This window comes from Protopterus annectens, chromosome 2.part0 (genome assembly GCF_019279795.1).
Source record: "Protopterus annectens isolate FY-2018-M chromosome 2.part0, PAN1.0, whole genome shotgun sequence".
NCBI classification, from domain to species: domain Eukaryota; kingdom Metazoa; phylum Chordata; order Ceratodontiformes; family Protopteridae; genus Protopterus; species Protopterus annectens.
The window spans coordinates 1108559568-1108577304 of record NC_056728.1 but is presented as its reverse complement, the minus strand read 5'-3'; the positions used below and the strand labels follow the sequence as shown (position 1 = coordinate 1108577304).

The following is a 17737-nucleotide window of genomic DNA, read 5'->3' as shown; positions in this document are numbered from 1 at the left end:
CATTTGTAATTGAGTTTGTGATTTTATTGGTTGATTTTTAGTTTAAATATTTGCAATTGCATTGTTGGATTGTCTGATGAAGTAGCTTAATTCACTGTGAAAGCGCTCACCATTAAAAGAAACTGTTTTTACTGTAATATTGTCTGTGCCTTGGTTCATCCTTTTTATCTCTTTTCATATTATCTTTGGTTTGTTGGTTGAATCTTCACCACACTTGCGTTCTTTTGTGCATAATTACTTTTGTTTTTTTTTCCGTACATTTATGATTCTTCTGACTCTTATTTATACCTACCTTTGTTTATGATTGTCTTGAGTACTTTGATGTTTCTGAACACTATTTTTTGTGTGAACATCTTTATTAAATCACAACTAAAACAGTGACATAGGTAGGAATACATTCATTAATATCAAACAAAAACTGTGATATTTTTCATGCAGTATACACGTTTCCTTTTTAGTAATTACAGTACACTCTGGCACTACATAAATCATTCAGTTCCTCCCTTCCCTTAAACCTCATTCCTCTTCCTGAACATTATTTTTCAAGTATTGCTCCCACGGATTCCATTTACTTCTATGTAAAGTACAGTTTTGTACCTACCATAAATGTAGATGTTCGAGTGTACACCCTGCTGCAGTCATCACACTTGGGTTATCCTGTCGTCAGGCAGTCCCACAGTTGGCTGGAATTCCAAAGTCTTGGTCCGGCATTGGTTGCTGTCACTTCTTCCCTGACGTCAGTGCGCCAGGGGTATATATAATACAACCGACACCATTTTCTTCAGTTTTTCTTGCCCCAGATGTCAGGTGCCCCCAAAAAGGTGGTCAGTAATTAGTACCAAATTGAGTAAACTTGCACAAACACAAAATCCCTTCAGCTATAAGCAAATACATCAGGAAGGTATTGAAGAGATTTAGCCAGTAGGTCAGAGGGGATGGAGGGAGGGTAACCTGGACTGCAGCAGGGTGTACACTCGAACATCTACATTTATGGTAGGTACAAAACTGTACTATGTTCATGGTGTTACTCTGCTGCAGTCATCACACTTGGGTTGAATCCCAAAGCTAAGGATGGGTGGAGGTATCATAGAGGGTTAGAGGAGGCTAGAAGGCCCTGCAGAACTGCAGTGGCGAAGCCCGTCCTGGTCTTAGAGTAAAGTGGTAAGTGAGTGTTTGGTAAAGGTGTGTACTGAACTCCAAGTTGCAGCTTCCAAAATCTCCTTGGTTGGAACCCCCCTGAGAAAGGCTGTAGAAGTAGCTGTTGCCCTGGTAGAGTGGGGCCTAATGGTAGCAGGAACTGGTTTTCCATGATGGGTATAGCAAAAATGTATGCAATGACCTATCCATTTGGAAATGGTTTGCTTTGATATAGCCTTCCCTTGAGAAGCTGTAGCATAGGATACAAGGAGCTGGTCAGATTTTCTAAAAGCCTTAGTTTTGTCCAAGTAGTAACGAAGTTGCCTGTGAATGTCCAAGGAATGCAGGAGTCTCTCACCTTTGTTCTGTGGATTTGGGAAGAAGGTGAGTAAGTGGATGGTTTGATTTAAAGCCACACTGGAAACCACCTTTGGCATAAAGGAAGGATTAGTTTGTAGAGAAACTCTGTCTTGATGAAAAATGAGGAAAGGTTCCACTGCCATTAATGCCTGTAGCTCTGAGACTCTTCTAGCTGACGTTATTGCTAGCAGCAGGGCAGTCTTCCATGATAGGAACTGAAGATCTACAGAGAAAGCTGGTTCAAAGGGAGGTAGTGTTAGTTTTTCCAGAACAAAATTGAGGTCCCATGTTGGTGTAGGTGCTCTCCTGGGTGGTCTAATGTTTTTTGCCCCTCTGAGGAACTGCCTTAGAAGTGGATGCGAAAATAAGGGTGGATCCGTGTTGTAGTGGGCCGAAATAGCTGAAGCATGGATTTTAATGGAAGAGAAAGAAAGTCCTTTGTGCTACATCTCAGTTAAATACTGTAGAATGTGAGGCATGTGATGCTGAATTGTGTCTTGGCCTTTAGATTCCAGGCACAAAACCTTTTCCATTTGTCCGAATAAGCCTTCCTGGTACTTGGTCTCTTAGCTTCCAGAATAACAGCCATAACTGCTTGGGAAAGAAGAGCTGGCTGGATGCTTAGTTGATTTGCCATGCAGCCAGATTTAAGGGTTTGAACTGGCTGTGAAGAATCTGATTGTTTTGTTGTGTGAGTAAATGGGAAATTTGTGGTAATATCCATGGTGGGCTGTGGGCCATATTCCTCAATAGCGGGTACCAGTGCTGGCGTGACCAGTCTGGGGCGATGAAAATCAGTCGTGGTCTCTCCTTTTTGACTTTTAAAAGTACCTTTGTGAGGAGAGGCAATGGAGGGAAGGCATATATTGTCAGGTTTTTCCAAATGAAAGAGAGTGCGTCCACTTTCCACGCTTGATGGTGAAGTGCCCTTGTACAAATTTTGTTGGTTGATAGTTTTGAGGGCTGGCAAACAGGTCTATGTCTGGAAGGCCCCATTTTTGAGTAATCATTGTAAATACTTGTGGATCTAGTTTCCACTCGTGGAGATCCATGATGTTTCTGCTGAGGTCGTCTGCCAATGTATTCTTCTGTCCTGGCAGGAATTGAGCTTGTAACTGGACTTGGTAAGCCAGAGATGTGTTCCATAAGGTCATTGCTTGCCTGCACAGAGGGTAGGAGTGAGTACCCCCTTGTTTGTTTATGTACCACATTACTGTGGTGTTGTCCGTCTTTATTGTCAGTTGTCCTGGATGTAATAGATCCTTGAAGGCTGTCAGAGCTTTCTGTACAGCCAGCATCTCTTTTTGATTGATGTGCAGATTCCTTTGACCTGCAGTCCATATGCCTTGAACGCACTGTCCTGTCATGTGAGCCCTCCAGGCGTAATCTGATGCATCTCTTGTGATAGTTTGCCTGGCTGGGGGCAAGGTGAAAGGCTGACCCTTGTTGAGGTGACATGCCTGTGACCATAGAAACTCCTGTTGTAGGCAGGGAATGAGAGATATTATTGTGTCCAATCTGTGGCTGTGTTGAGACCATACGCTTTTTAGGTACCACTGTAATTTCCTCATATGCGGCTTTTCAAATGGTATTAGTAGTATGCAAGATGCCATGAAGCCCAAGGTCTGCAGAATTTTTCTTGCAGTTAATTGGGCCTTTGTTGCCATTGTTTTGAAATATTGAGTCAGTTGTAGTTGCTTGTCTGGTGTCATATAAGCCTTCCGGGCCGTTGTATTCAAGCTGGCACCCAGGAATGTCATATTTTGTGAGGGTACTAGTTTTGACTTCTTTTCGTTTACTGTGTACCCCATGCAATTTAGTAGATGTTTCACAAAAGCTAGATGATGTAAAAGAATGTCCTTGCTTTCTGCTTGGATGAGGCAGTCATCCAGGTATGGGTATATTTGAATTCCTCTTTGTCTGCAGTATGCAATTACTGGTGCCAGGCATTTTGTGAAGACTCTTGGCGCAGTAGATAAGCCAAAGGGCAGTGCAGAGAATTGGTAACGAGTTGAACCTGCAATGAAACAGAGGTATCTTCTGCAACTTTGTCTGACAGGGACATGCAGGTATGCCTCCTTGAGGTCCAACGTTACTAGCCACGCTTCCTTGCCCAACATGGGAAGTAGCTGCTGTAGTGTTAGCATCTTGAATTTGGGTACTTGTAAGTAAGTGTTTAGAATTGAAAGGTCCAGAATTGGTCTCCAGGCATTGTCCTTTCTGGGAACTAGAAAGAGTCTTGAATAAAATCCTTGGCCTGCTCTCGAGTAGGTATCAGTTGAATGGCTCTCATGTCCATGACAGCTGTAATTTGTTTTTGTGCCTCTGCCCATTGATTTTGTGGCAGGTTTGGCATTCCTCTTTTTATTGGCAAGGTGTGAAAATGGAATCTGTATCCTCGTAAAATTATGTCTAGGACCCATTTGTCCTTTGTGACAATGTGCCAGTTGTCTGGAAAAAGTGCAAGTTTTCCTCCCAAGGGGGTTGCCAAGAGAGTGTTGCTTGGCCAGATGAGGTGCAAGTCATTGAGTTTGCCTTCTGGTAGATTGGGACCTGTCTTCTCCTCCCTTCTGTGTTGCAGTGCCCCATTGGCGAGGTTTGTACTGGGCTTGTGGTTGTCCTCTGCCCCTTGGGCATCTGTATTTACCCCTCTGTGGTCTGTCTGTAGCTGGAAAGGACCAATTTTTTTGTTGGCCAGTTTCTGCTGAAGTGAGGGGGCTGTACCTGTAGGAAATCTTTGACTGTCTGCATAGATTTTGCCTTATCCTCCATTTTCTTTAAGACTTCTTCTGCTTTAACTCCAAAAAGAACATCCTGCTGTAAGGGAGCATCTAGAAGTTTTGCTTTAACATGATCAGGAAGTGTTTGTTCCTTTAACCAAGCATGCCTATGTATAACAGACCCAGTGACAGCTGCTCTGCAGGAGGCCTCCAAAGAATCAAACCCACATTGTAAGGTATGTTTGCCCACCTGTTCAGTGGCATGCAACAGATCCTGCATTTCTTTCAATTCAGATTGTTGAGGGAGAGTGGTCATTTTTTTCCTTTAAGTGAGAGATTAGAAATTGCTGATACTTAAGCATGTGAAATTGGCAATTTAGTGCCCTCATAGCTAGAGTGGCTGAGGTGTAAACCTTTTTCCCCCACCTGTCCAGTGCTCTGGAATCCCTCTCAGAAGGTACAGGATTTTTAGCCACAGAAGCCTTAGCCCCCTTGGGACCCTGGGAGATTGTCTCTGGGTCAGCAACAGGGCTTTTGTAAAGAAATTTGTGGGAATCAGGCACTCTATAATATCTGTCAGGCTTAGCCGGAGCAGGAGGTAGAGAATCAGGGTTAAAACTGGATTCTAAGTAAACATCATCCACAATGTCTAAAACTGGTGGGATGGCAAGTGGTCTGTGTTGGGGGAGTAAAAGAAACTCTCTGAGCCTTTTCTTTGAATCAGAGTAGTCCTGACCTTCCCAGTGAAAATGTTCCCTCATAGTGTGTAAAGTTTCCCCAAAGGAATAGTCTTCAGGAGGAGAAGCTGAGGGAATGGAATCCTCAGCATCAGAATTTTCATAAGGATAAGGGGAGAAGGAGTAATCTTGGTCCTCAGAGGAGTCTGAAGAAATGGACACTTGTTCAGAGGATGCATAATCTTCCTCTTGTCTAGGCCTTTTGTCAGGAGGGGGCTGGGAACCCCTGATTAAAGTGATCAAGTCTTCAGCCATTTTGAGCATCTCTTTCTTAGGCATGGGGCCTTGAACAGGGGACTGAAGTGCAGTCTTTTTAGATTTAATAGGAGTCTTCGTTTTAGAATACGATTTAATGGTGAGCGTCGTCGGTCTGAAAACGCCTTCAGAAACCGATGTCATTTCTGCAGCACCGACATCTTTTTCAGCAATCTCGTCGGTAGGGCCTGAACTAAATGGCTGCGTCGGCTTGGTACATTCCATCAAAATTTCTGAAGCGGTCTCGGGTTCCAGATCTGCGGTAGTCAGGGGCTGCATCAGAGCTTCACTGAGGACCGGAGACCGGACCAGCCGAGGCCTCGGAATCTGGCTTAGGCCTGGGCTGTCTGTCCTTATCCTTGCGTTTTTTGTGCACGCCGGTAGTCGGTTGCTCCGATGGCATGGTGTAGTTAAATTTCCTACCAAAGTAGTGTCATGCGAAATCAAAGCGTCTTTTAATAGTACGCTTATTAAACCTAGCACAAAAACGACAACTAGTGACATTGTGGTCTGGGCCTAGGCAAGGTATGCAAAAAGAATGAAAATCCTTATGAGGTATTTGCTTCCCACAAGAAATACAATTGTTAACTTTTTCTGACATCGGTCTGAGGCAAGAAAAGTTTCCCCAACAGGGTACTTAGCTTTATAGAAGACTTCGGTCTGAAATTCGAATTCGAAAATCTCAGTAGTCGGTTGACCGGCACTTGCGAACTGCTTCTGCTTCAGGCACCGCGCGGCAAGAAAGATGGAAGAAAATGGTGTTGGTTGTATTATATATACCCCTGGCGCACTTACGTCAGGGAAGAAGCGACAGCAACCAACACCAACCAAGCAAGACTTTGGAATTCCAGCCAACTGCGGGACCGCCTGATGACAGGATAACCCAAGTGTGATGACTGCAGCAGGGCAACACGATGAACATTTTGCTGTTTCCTTTTTCTGAAGATTCCATCACCAGTTCTTTTATCTCCTTTACAATATTCATTACTTCAATTACAGTTTGTTTAGGTTTTGACTTCCATTTTCTAGTAATTTTTCTTGTCGGCCAGTAGGCTTTGCAATATCTGGGCAATTCAGAACCAGCTCAAAACAATCCATTCTATAGTTACAACGATTTGCTCCACTAACATTTCTGAAAAAAAAATTCTATATGAATTTTTTTAAATATGCCAATTCTTACATTCCCAGAACACTTATTTTCAATTGCCTTTCTCTTTCCCATCAAACCTCCAGCATTTGCCATCTACCCCCCCCAAAAAAAAAAAAAAAAAAAAAAAAAAAAAAATCTCAGAGTGTGCTTGAGGTATAAAATATCCATGTAAACACTTCAAAGCAAAAAAATGTAAATCCTCTGTACTTTGTTGCATAGACGGGAATCACACAGATGTCCTTCCATAGTTCCTTGGAAAATCGCCTTTCCAGTCTCTTTCCCCATTCTTCTCTGACCTCCACTGATTGATTCTTACATTTATCATGTCATAGTTTATCTTCCCTACTAATCATCATCCCTTTTTAACAGCTGCTTCTGTTCTAGACTGGATTACAAACTCGACCACAGCTGGCCTTTCGTTTGGCACTCTCCTATCCTTTACTCTATGCCTTTATTCTACTATCAGCCCTTGAAAAGGAGGATAGTCTCTAACCTGCAGTCCAAACTTCTGCTTAACCTCGTCCCATTCTATTAACTTTCCCTCTCTACTTATTTGTGGCTATTTTTGTTGTTAACCAGTTTTGATCAGCACAATTTGTGAAATGTTTCTGCTTTCCACGAAGAAATACATCTTTCCTTTCACTGAATAGATACATTTACAGGAAAAGATTAACCATCGCTTTATAAAGACATATTGCTTTGTCTACTTAATGGATGTGTATGGTCTGCCAAGTCCTGATTCATGTCAGCAGATACTCAAATTCCAACAAGGTAGTGTAACCTCAAACAATGTCACATTAAGAAAGGAGGGGTGTGGGTTCACCCAGGACTGCTTCCAACCATTATGCTTTTAACTAATGTGCTTAATATTTAACTTTTTCATGTATTTCTACTTCTTGTTTAAATTCATTAATCTATATTTGCTCTGCTAAGATTCCCAGTACCTTTCAGTTTTCTAGAAATGTTAGTAATGCTGTTTCAAGTTTATTCAATGTTTTTTGTTCTATATTTATTGAAACTAAATTATGAATTATTTGCTAAATTTCATGAACTATATTCCTAAAACTACAAGCTACAATCTTATTTTAATTTCTAATCAGTTGAAGACTTTATCTAGTATTTCCGGTTAATATGTCTGAAACCTTAGATTACATATTGAGTATGTTTTTGCATCCAAAATAATTATTTAGTATTGTTTTAACATTCTGTCAGTTGCCTTCTGAGTGTGACACATTGTCACATCTTTTGCCCTGCCATCTGCAAGAGTGATTTTAACTGACCATCACCAGGAATATTTACTAAAGTAGAATAGTTCTCAAATATATTGCAATCCATGCATCAATTCTTTTTAACCGGGCCCATTCAAGGTTAATCTGTACCCATGTCAAGCACAGGTGAGATGCCTGCGGTGATATCCTTCCTTAACTGCACTGCTGCATAGTCCTTCTGTGAAATGGTGCATCTTTAAACAGCAGCAACAGCTGCAGTCCTGACATTTGTGTGCCTTGCTTCTCTGCTGTAATGCTCTATTGCGTCTCTCTGTCTCTAACCCCTTTTAAATAGGTAAATTTTCTGAAAAATATCAGTTATCTGCTGAAGTTTCCTGAAGTCTGCAACTTTGTCTACTTCTAATCTGTAGCAGAAAATGCCAATGATTGAGGACAAAGAAAAGAACTAGGCACATACACACTCAATACAATTAGCAGAAAATGTATAGAAAATGTGTTACTTGTTGCCAAAATATATAGTGTTACTTATGTCCTTGACCAAAACAGGCTGAGAACCGGTGTCAAGATGCACAGAAATGCATAGGAAGAAAAGGCTAGGATACAATGTTACAGTATAATTTAACCAACAAATAGTCTGTTGTAATTATTAATAAAAGAACGTTTACACGTGTATACTTACCACCAAATAGAAAAGGCTGTACAATGGATGACATTTTTAGCCCGTCTGCACATCTAAGAACATATAAATTGTTGTCACTATTAGTGTCACTAAAGCGATTCTGATACAAGACAGGAAGATACAGAGTCTGGGTTTGTCAGAATCACACATTTTGTATCATAAAATGTAGAGTCGGGTAATTTTTTGGTTGTATTTTTGAACAAGGCTGATGGCTAATTTCCACTTCTTTTTCCTTGACCAGTTAAGTCTGTCCCAAAAAAACTTTCTTGGTTTAATCAGCACTTTCAGTTAAACCAAGGTATTTATACATGCTACTTTTAAATCCATCTTTACTCATACATACATTTTGTACTGAATATTAATTATATTCTCTTTCCCAAATTAAGATTTGTTTATATGCTAGCAGTCTGATTTTCAGTTCTTCTAACAACTGTATTAATAGTTCATTAAATACATTGTATTTATTGTTCCATTAAAGTTCATTGCTGTAAGATGGGAAAATGCAGTTCTGCGAGTGTGATGGCTGATAAGTTATTTATGATCTGAATAATCAAATTATTGATATCAATAACTTTGAATGTTTAGGTATTGTCTTTTATTATGTTAACTTTTCTGAGCACGATAAATTCTAGTTCGTGCTGAATTTGATAAATTATACTTGTTACAGAGAATGACAAATTTGTGCGGAAAAAAATCAGCGCATTATTTATTTCCTATTAGTTACTGATTGCAAAATTATTATTTACTCAGCTTGTTTTAATTTAGAATTATGACGGATTTAGGTAGGAAAACTGCATTTATTATAATGCTACGAGTCATTAAATTTCTATTTTAAGTTAGAATATTCCACTTCTACATGATATAATAAAATATAAGACGGCTAATTTTCATCTTAAAAGGCATAAAAAACTGTTACATCCATCAATTTCTTCTTTCTCTTTTAAACACCAGTTTCTTATTTCTTCTTTTTAAATTATCACACAGGCACACATACATTAATGGAAAAGAAAGCATATTAATATTTTTTCGTGCACATACATTGCATATATGTTTTCTTTCTTTACAATTATCATTCAGGCCAATAAAATATAAATTTCTCACTTCCTACCTTCCCTTAAATCTCACTCCTCCTGAACATTATTCTGTTGCAATGTTTCCATAATTTCCATTTATTTCTATATAATTTGCTCATTCCTCTCTTTAAAGATCCCTCTTCTACTTCTTTTCATCTCTTTTTACAATATTCATACAAATACAGCTATTTTAGAGTTTCTATGTTCTAGTAATTGCATTTTTGGCAGCAAACAGAATTAAACTTAACTTTGCATCCTACTGTGCCTATATGCATCAAATATTGCTTGTCACATTTGCATTACTAATTCCAAAACCATGCTACATGCAAAGTATCAGAATATTTTATCTTGAAGCACACATGAAGGCAAAGCCAACTGTATTGATACCTGACTTCTGTCAATGAGTATTTTTTTTAGAACTGCAAGGTGATAACTTTATTTTTTAAAGGCTCAGGCCACACCCACTGTGAGTTAAAGGTACACACTGAAAACAGCTGTACTGGAGGGAATTAGTTAATAAGGGCTTACTATGTCTAGGCAATTCAGATCCTGTGTCCCAGCTCAAAAAAAAAAATGTTCTTAGTTTCACTCATTTGCTCATTTGCTCTCCCAATATTTATCGTGCTCACAGGTTTTTCATTCTCAACCAATATTTCTGACAGGCTTCTCTTTAGGGAATTTTTAAAATCTGCCAACTCATTACACTTCCAAAAAACATGTTCTCAGTGACTATGCCTGTCAACTGTCCAGATTTTTGCAGAATGTCCAGATTTTTGATTTATAATTTTGGTCTGTTCCTCATAAAATTTGTGTTTTTCTGACAAATCAGTAGGATGATCTGAGGATTTAAGTCACTAAATAATGGCATACATTTGAGTTTCAAACTTCAAATCCTTCAGAAAATGTATGTTAAAACAAACCTGTTAGTCTAGCAAATGTTTAAGTTTATAAGAGCAATGCTTAAAATATGCTCCTATTTTGGGCCTTTGTCCCCCCATTTTGTCAGGCTTTGTCCAGATTTTTTGCATTAAGAGGTTGAGAGGTATGATTCTCACTTACTTTGTTCTTCCCCATCATACCTTTCTTATCTACCTGAGGAAAATTATTGAAGTCTGCTTGCAGTATAAAAATATCTATGCAAACATTCTGAAGCTAAAATGCTAAATGTTCTAGAATGTGTTGCATACTTGGGATCCATACATCTGTCCCCCCACAGTTCCCTTGTAAATTGCTTTTCCAGTCTCTCTTCCCAATATTTTCTAACCTCACCTGATTCTTTTAGTTATAATACAATATTTTACATACCTTACCAATTATCCCCTTATTAACAACAGCTTCTGTTCTACATTTGACTAAAATCTCTACCATAGCAGGTCTTTCACTTAGGAGTCCCCTATCCTTTTCCCTTTGCCTATATTCTCTCATGACAGGAAAGGCAGTTTCTAACCTGTAGCTGAAATTTCTTCTTGGCCTCCTACCTCTCTATTATCTTTCCCCGTCAAGTTATTTGCTCCCAATTCCTTGCTTTCTTTGTCAGTTTTCTCCAGTAAATTCCAGTACCTCTACTTCCAATCATCTCAATTGGCAAAATCTCCCTTTTCCATTCCTGTGATGGCTTAGTAGAATAATTTCTGCAACTTTATGAATATAATATTCTATATGGTGGTTAATATCATCCTTAAGGATCTGCATCCAAAATTCCATTCTCTAATTCCTGACCCACCCCCCACTTCTTCATCATCCCTCCCCATTTTAAATTCTAACCTTCAGCTTCTGTTATGTATATGAGCCTTAACTATGTACCTTTAAAATAGCCCTTTAAACCAGGTAATCCTAAACCACCTTATTTTATTGGGAGAATCAGCATATCCTGCTTAACTCTCTTCCACTTTCATTCCCAGAAAAATTTCTTCAACTCTTTATTATAGTCAACAGCTTCTCTGGTTGATAAAATTATGCCTGATCTGTACATAAAACTAAAGGGATTAAAACATTTTCACTGCTTGTAGCTTGCTATCCATACCCACAAACAAAAGCTCCAAGTTTCTCAGTTTTCATATTATCTTCTGTTTAGTCTCTTCCCACATATCCTTAGCTGCCATAACAGAATCCTTTTTAATCCGTACCCTAAAATATTTCATCTTATAATGTCTCCATAAATATGGGTATTGCTGAACTAAGTCATCAGAGGTTACATAATTTACAGCTATAAACTTTGCTTTACCTTCATCCCAAAAAGACATGAAACTGTCGCAAAATGTTCTACGCCAAGATTGTCCTTTTCTAGATTTATTAAATATAAAATAATAATAAAGTCAACTTTTCTTGAGTACCATACCAATTATATCCTTGAATTTCTGAGTCCCTTATTTTCTTTGACAATGGCTCTAAATGTAAACAAATAAAAAGGAAAAAGGATACCTCTGCCTGTTTTCTCTGTTCAGACACAACTTATCAGAGTGGAGCCCTCACACTTAAATTTTTTATTCTGATCCTTCATATATCTTCCTAATTAACCTTATTATTGCATCAAGGAATGCAAATGCTTCCATTTCCCTACTGATAAAATCTCAGATTACTCTGCTGAATGCTTTCTCTAGTTCAAGGCCCAACATCAGTATGTTCTGACACATGGCTTCCCTCTGGATCTTCATTGTTCTATTAATGTTGTCAAATATTTGCCATCTCTCCACAAACATCAGTTTCGTCTTTCTTTTCCTTAATTAGAATATTAGTGCAGCGGAAAGATCAGAGGGCTGTGGGTTCTACTGACTGGATTCCTTTTCCTTTACTGACAATTCAGAGCAGCACTGCAAAGTGCCACATTTCAGAATATGTTGTCCTTTGTGTAAGACATTAACCTGTGGTCCCATCTGCCTTAGTTGGTGGGGGCACAGACGAATGCATAAGATCCCACAATGCCTAGCAAAAAGACTAGGGGAAAGCCCTGGTGCCCAGGCCAAATTTGATTTTGTCAGTACGAATATCACCCTGGGCTTCTCCTGAAAAATTTACATTGGCTTAGTTGGACAAACCCAGTCAACAAAGCATAAATAAACAGTCACATACATAAAATTAAATCATCTGTTAGAGGTCAACTCCTTGAAATGGGAATATCAACATTGTGGCCTTCTGAAGGGTCTCTGGGCAGGTTCAGTGGAACAAGGTATCTAACTTTTCACAATGCAGCACTGCTACTAAAAGCCAGTCTTACCAGAACATTTTTGTTAGACAGTGGGGGCTGTAGTACATTGCATTAACAGGTACTCATGAGTGGCCATTAAGATTCAGATGTACTAACTAGGGTAAAGTGTACCATAAACTAAACTGGAAGGTACTTCATGGGCTTTTCAATCTAGTCTAGATGCACATTTGGGCTAAATACACAGTTTTGTTTTACTGCACCATCATATACAGGTGGCAATTTGAAGGAAGAGCAGCACTGTAATGGGGCGTGGGTTATATATATCAATAGGTATGAGCTGGTTAGAAAACATCAGGACTTGGGGGGTTGGTGAGGTGGAGCAGTCTGGGAGAGTGAGCACAAATTTGAAAATCCTGGCTAGACTCCCCACCTTACACACACACACACACACACACACACACACACACACACACACACACACATGCACACACTAAACCATTTAGAGCCAATAAACAGAGACAGCCCCAACAAACAAAGGGAAAGCATGCAGATTACCTAGAGAAAACATATCATCCAAGAACCAAACGAAAGAACCTCTCATTGTGAGGCAGCAATGCTACTCTTTACCATCATATAATTTATAATTCACCTTGTCTGCCTTGATGTAAACGTACTTAATTAATAATCAATGCCTGCTTCTATGCCAGGAATTCATACAAAAAACAAAAAACAGAAATGGCAGCAGAAACCAGTATCAAACTGTGTTCTTCTACAGCATCCTTACCTTATCTTTGAATTCTCCATTGAATGCAAACTGGTTTTCTAGGTTTCCATCAGGGATCTTGTACCTTCTGAACCAATCAACTGTGGCCTCTAGGTAGCCTGGCTTGTACTTATAGACATCATCTATATCTAAGGAGCAATAAAAAGTGGCACAGGTAAAAAGAAACTGTTGTAAAGGCAATAAAACCGATAACATTGTCAAGTTAGTTTTTTTGGAAAATACAGAGGCAAGGAACAGCTGAAAGGAAAGCTAAATTCAGATCAAGCTTAAAATTAAGTATACAGCTTTTGGAAAGAAAATAAAACCAAACGATATGCAGGTTACGCAGAAATTCTGAAAGAGTAGTTAGAATAACAAACACTAAACATTGTGGGAATGGCATAAAAGTTGAAATATTTTAAGATTTGAATGAAGTCATAAGTATCATGTCCAATTTTCTTACACAGTAAGCAACAAATTAATCTTTGGGAATAATAATAATAAATGCAGATATAAAACAATATCAATATGTGCTACAGTTATCTTAACAAGATCTTTTTTGTCTCTTTTAATCGACTTCTACAAGATCAAAGAACCACTATCCTGATGAAAGCACTGTCAGAACAAATGGGTAGGAATCTACTATTTATTCTGTCATTGAAGTTATTTGCCTAGAAGTAAAAAAAAACTAGCTCAATACTTATTTTCCCCTTTCTAAACGTGTTCTAAGTCCAAATTAAGTTAAGAATTAAAACAACTAGCAAGCACACAACCATATTTATTACAACATTAAACACAAATGAATAACAATGAAGAGAAAGTAATCAAAAAAAGTGTTGTACAACATTAATAAGACATAAAAAGTATCTTGCATTACTTTAGTGTAGCTCAAACTCAAGAAAAGGACAAATACCCTTTGCCACTCCAAAGAAGTCCCTTTTTTATCCAATACTCCATTGTTGACAGAAACTTTCCAAGGGTCTTTGGTCCCAATCTGCACTGGAAAAACAGTATTAAGTTTTGTCAACAGTCTTGGGGGAATCCAAAAAACTGAAGGTAATTATTTACAAATACCAAACTGTCCTTGTGCAAACAGTCATTTAATTGCAGGACAAAACTTGGCTGATTTCTTCCCTGGGCAAGTCACTTCTTTACAACAAATGAATGAAATCAGCAAGGTGCAATACCACAGTTTTAGCTCCTCTGTCAGAGTGTGGCTGTAAAGTAGTCCCCAGTCATATAGCCAAGCCAAGCTCTTTCAAAATCTGTCTGTAGCTTTGCAGCACAGATGGGTAAATGCTCAAGTACACCCGTCAAAGCATAACTGAAGGAAAAAGACTGAATGAATGTCTGACTGCACAAGTAGCTGCAGTATGACTCTTTAAAAAGGACTCAGAATTTCTTTGTTCTCTGTCTGCCATTGACTGGTTCCAACTGTTAGCACAACTCTTTTTTTAGTTTCAGGCCTTTGAACACAGCTTGTTTCTCTCTGCCCACGTTTACTGCGCTTTGACAAAAATGCTTTTCAGAGTACATATGTAAACTTTATGATTTCTTTCACATCCTCTGATTCTTATTACTAGTTTAACCTGTTGACACCTTATTCCCACAGAGCAGAATAGCGTCCAGTTTACAAGCCCAGTTTTGATGGCCATTTCCTATGAGTGATGCCACTTGATCTGCATTCCTTCCAGCTGAAAACAAATGCTAGCATACAGAACCAAAGGGCACCCTGTTCTCTGCTAGGAAAATAATTACTTTGTATTGAGCATGGCTTCATGCACTCTCGTTTTCACGTTTTTGTAACATACTAACAAATCAACATCAGAAGATTAACAAGGTTAACATGCAGTGATACATGAAGGAATAATCAATCTTTTATTTATGTGATACAAATTAGAATTTACAGCAAAACAAGTTGGGCAGAAAACCAATTTCACTAACGTTAAATATTTAAGAGCATTTACAAGTGATTATTGTTAAGACTTGCTGAAAAAACGACATCAGAAACTTGTTAAAAGATTAAAACATGAGTAGAAATAAAGAGGAGAAAGTAGTACTCAAGTGGAAAACAGTAGGAGAAGGAAGGAGAGGCAAGTAACAGAGAAAGGAGAAAGGCAAACTGTGTAGGGAAGGTAGTAAAATGAAGAGGAAGAATGGTTACATATGTAATTGTATAATGGACTAGGAAAAGAAATTAGTTGGCATTAAGAAAAATGGCTTAGTAAGTTGGATAGAGTATTGTTAGACAGGTACTGGAAGTGGAAATGTGTTATTCAGAAGGATGGAAGAGGTGCAGGATGGTAAAATAGAAGAAAGCATGGAATATATTATAGATATATCATTCTACTTACGGCAGATACGATGGAAAAACGAGTTGGTGATTACATTATTAATTGCATTAACTTGTCAACCCAGATTGTGGAGATGTAGAAAGAGTAGAGAGTATCACCTGCTATTTATTTATTTATTTATAGTTTGTTTGCCAGGATAGTCCATTGGGCCATGAGGAGCCCATTTTCAATGGAGTCCTGGGGAGAAAAGCTCCAGAAAATTACAAATTACAGATTTAACATAAGAGTAAGTTATTAGAGAAATATAATGTGCACAAATGAAGCAAAATTAAACAAATAGAAAAACACATATTAGTAGAGTGCACATATTAGTACAATACAATAAGAGGTAATATTTACAAAGTTTTTAACAGTTTAAGATATTAGCACAATGCAATAACAGAAACAGTCTACATTTTTTAACAGCTATGCCAATTTATGCGGTTAATTTCTATGCTACGGAATTGTACCATTCTAAAAGTTATGCTAATTCCTAGAGTTTATTACAGGTATAAAACAATTGGAGACTATTGTGAATTATAGTTTATAGAGAGTAGCTATAGTGTAGGGAGATTATGTGGGGTGGGAGCAAGAGCATTCCCATAGTGAAGTTAGGTGTGTGAAGTAAGGTTTTGAATGTTGCGAGGCTGCTGGTGGTGCGGATGAGAGGTGGGAGGGAATTCCAATGGCATGCTACAGAGAAGGACATTAGATGTTTGCCTGGTGGATGGGCAGGTTTATGCAGTTCAATTAGATTTTGGGAATTAGATCTCAAAAGTCTATTTGGTTGGTGCATTTTAAAGGTGGTGGCAAGAGAGGAACAGAGAGGGGTGAAAGTAAGTTTGTATGGTTAGACAAGTTGAATATAGATGAGGTAACTGGACAGCTCAAGCCAATTCTGTTAGTGTAGGGCAGTGCAGTGATGGGAAGTGGATCAATGGCCGGTTGCAATTTTTGTTATTTTATTATAGCAAGAGGAAAGTTTAGTCTTGAGGGAGGATTACAGGTCAGTAAGGATAGAGGCACCGTATAAGAGGGATGGGATAAGGTAAGTGTTGGCGAGGGTGAGCCTAGTGGAGGGAGAGATGTAACGGTTGTGGCGGTAAAGCATGCCTATTTGTTGTGTGTTTTTTTTTTTTATATATTTACTTCTAGATGATTATCAAACTTTAGCTGGTCATCGATCAGGACTTCTAGCAGTTTAGCATTAGAGACTAATGCTATGTTTCTCATTTTGGTGACTTACAGACACAGTTTAGCTGTAGATTGGAGAGGCCTGGTCGGGTTATACAAGTGAAAGAGATTGCCAAGGCTTGTATAGTTTTATGGTTTATACATGCAGTCATGAGCTATGAGTAGTTGAGAGTATGTGATATGGTGGGGGAGCTTGAGCCAGCCTAATTCTTTAAGAATTGTACAGTGATGAGTCCTATAGAGGAAGTTTGTGGCAAATCTAGCAGTTTTGTTATTGACATTTGATTGCAGGGAAAATCCAACTGAGAATATGCCCATTTTCATCGCAGGCCCGAGGAGGAAAGCTCCAAATTATTACAGAACATACGAAGAACAGCAATTACACAATCTTCAGAAATAAAACTAAAACATCTGCAGTTCAAATAATTATAACAAATTACACATAGTATAAAAATATTGGTTAAGAATCGATATAAGTTATATGACAATCATTTAATATTTAGAGAAATTTTAGACAGTCTGTAAAGAAGTTAAAGTTAAGTTCTTCTAACACAAACAAGAATTGCAATATGGAGTAAGGGGAAAAATAGGCGTATGGTACACTTAGAGAAAGAAAGTCTGGAAACAGAATTTGACAGAAGTAAGTAAGTAAGTGAAGAAGGGAGAGTAAGGAGTTAGGTACTTATTCACATTTAGGGATATAGTTTATCCTTGTTTTCAGTAATAAAAGAACCAGATTTTAGCTCGGAAGTCTTTTAGAGTGGTTTTGAAAGATGAGAAGGAGGGTACTGAACTGATGAATACAGGTAAGGAGTTCCAGGCCTTAGCAACCTGGTACAAGTAAAGACAATGCCCAGCAGCATTCATCTGACTTGTTTATTAAGGTGAACTGAAGGTTAGCAAAAATATTTGTACTGAGTAGACAGGAGGAGGAGAGAAGTGGTAATGTGTTTCCTTGTAGA

At 38.4% G+C, this 17737-nt stretch overlaps 1 protein-coding gene across 1 annotated transcript in view; it reads right to left on the bottom strand.

Annotated features, from left to right (window-relative positions):
* The window catches only part of PPA2 (inorganic pyrophosphatase 2), an 840704-nt gene that overhangs the window by 369875 nt on the left and 453092 nt on the right, over nucleotides 1-17737 (bottom strand). Inside the window, exon 9 of the mRNA XM_044060377.1 lies at nucleotides 13270-13397. Within this exon, the coding sequence (XP_043916312.1) occupies nucleotides 13270-13397 (128 nt within the window). The remainder of the gene's footprint in view (nucleotides 1-13269; nucleotides 13398-17737) is intronic.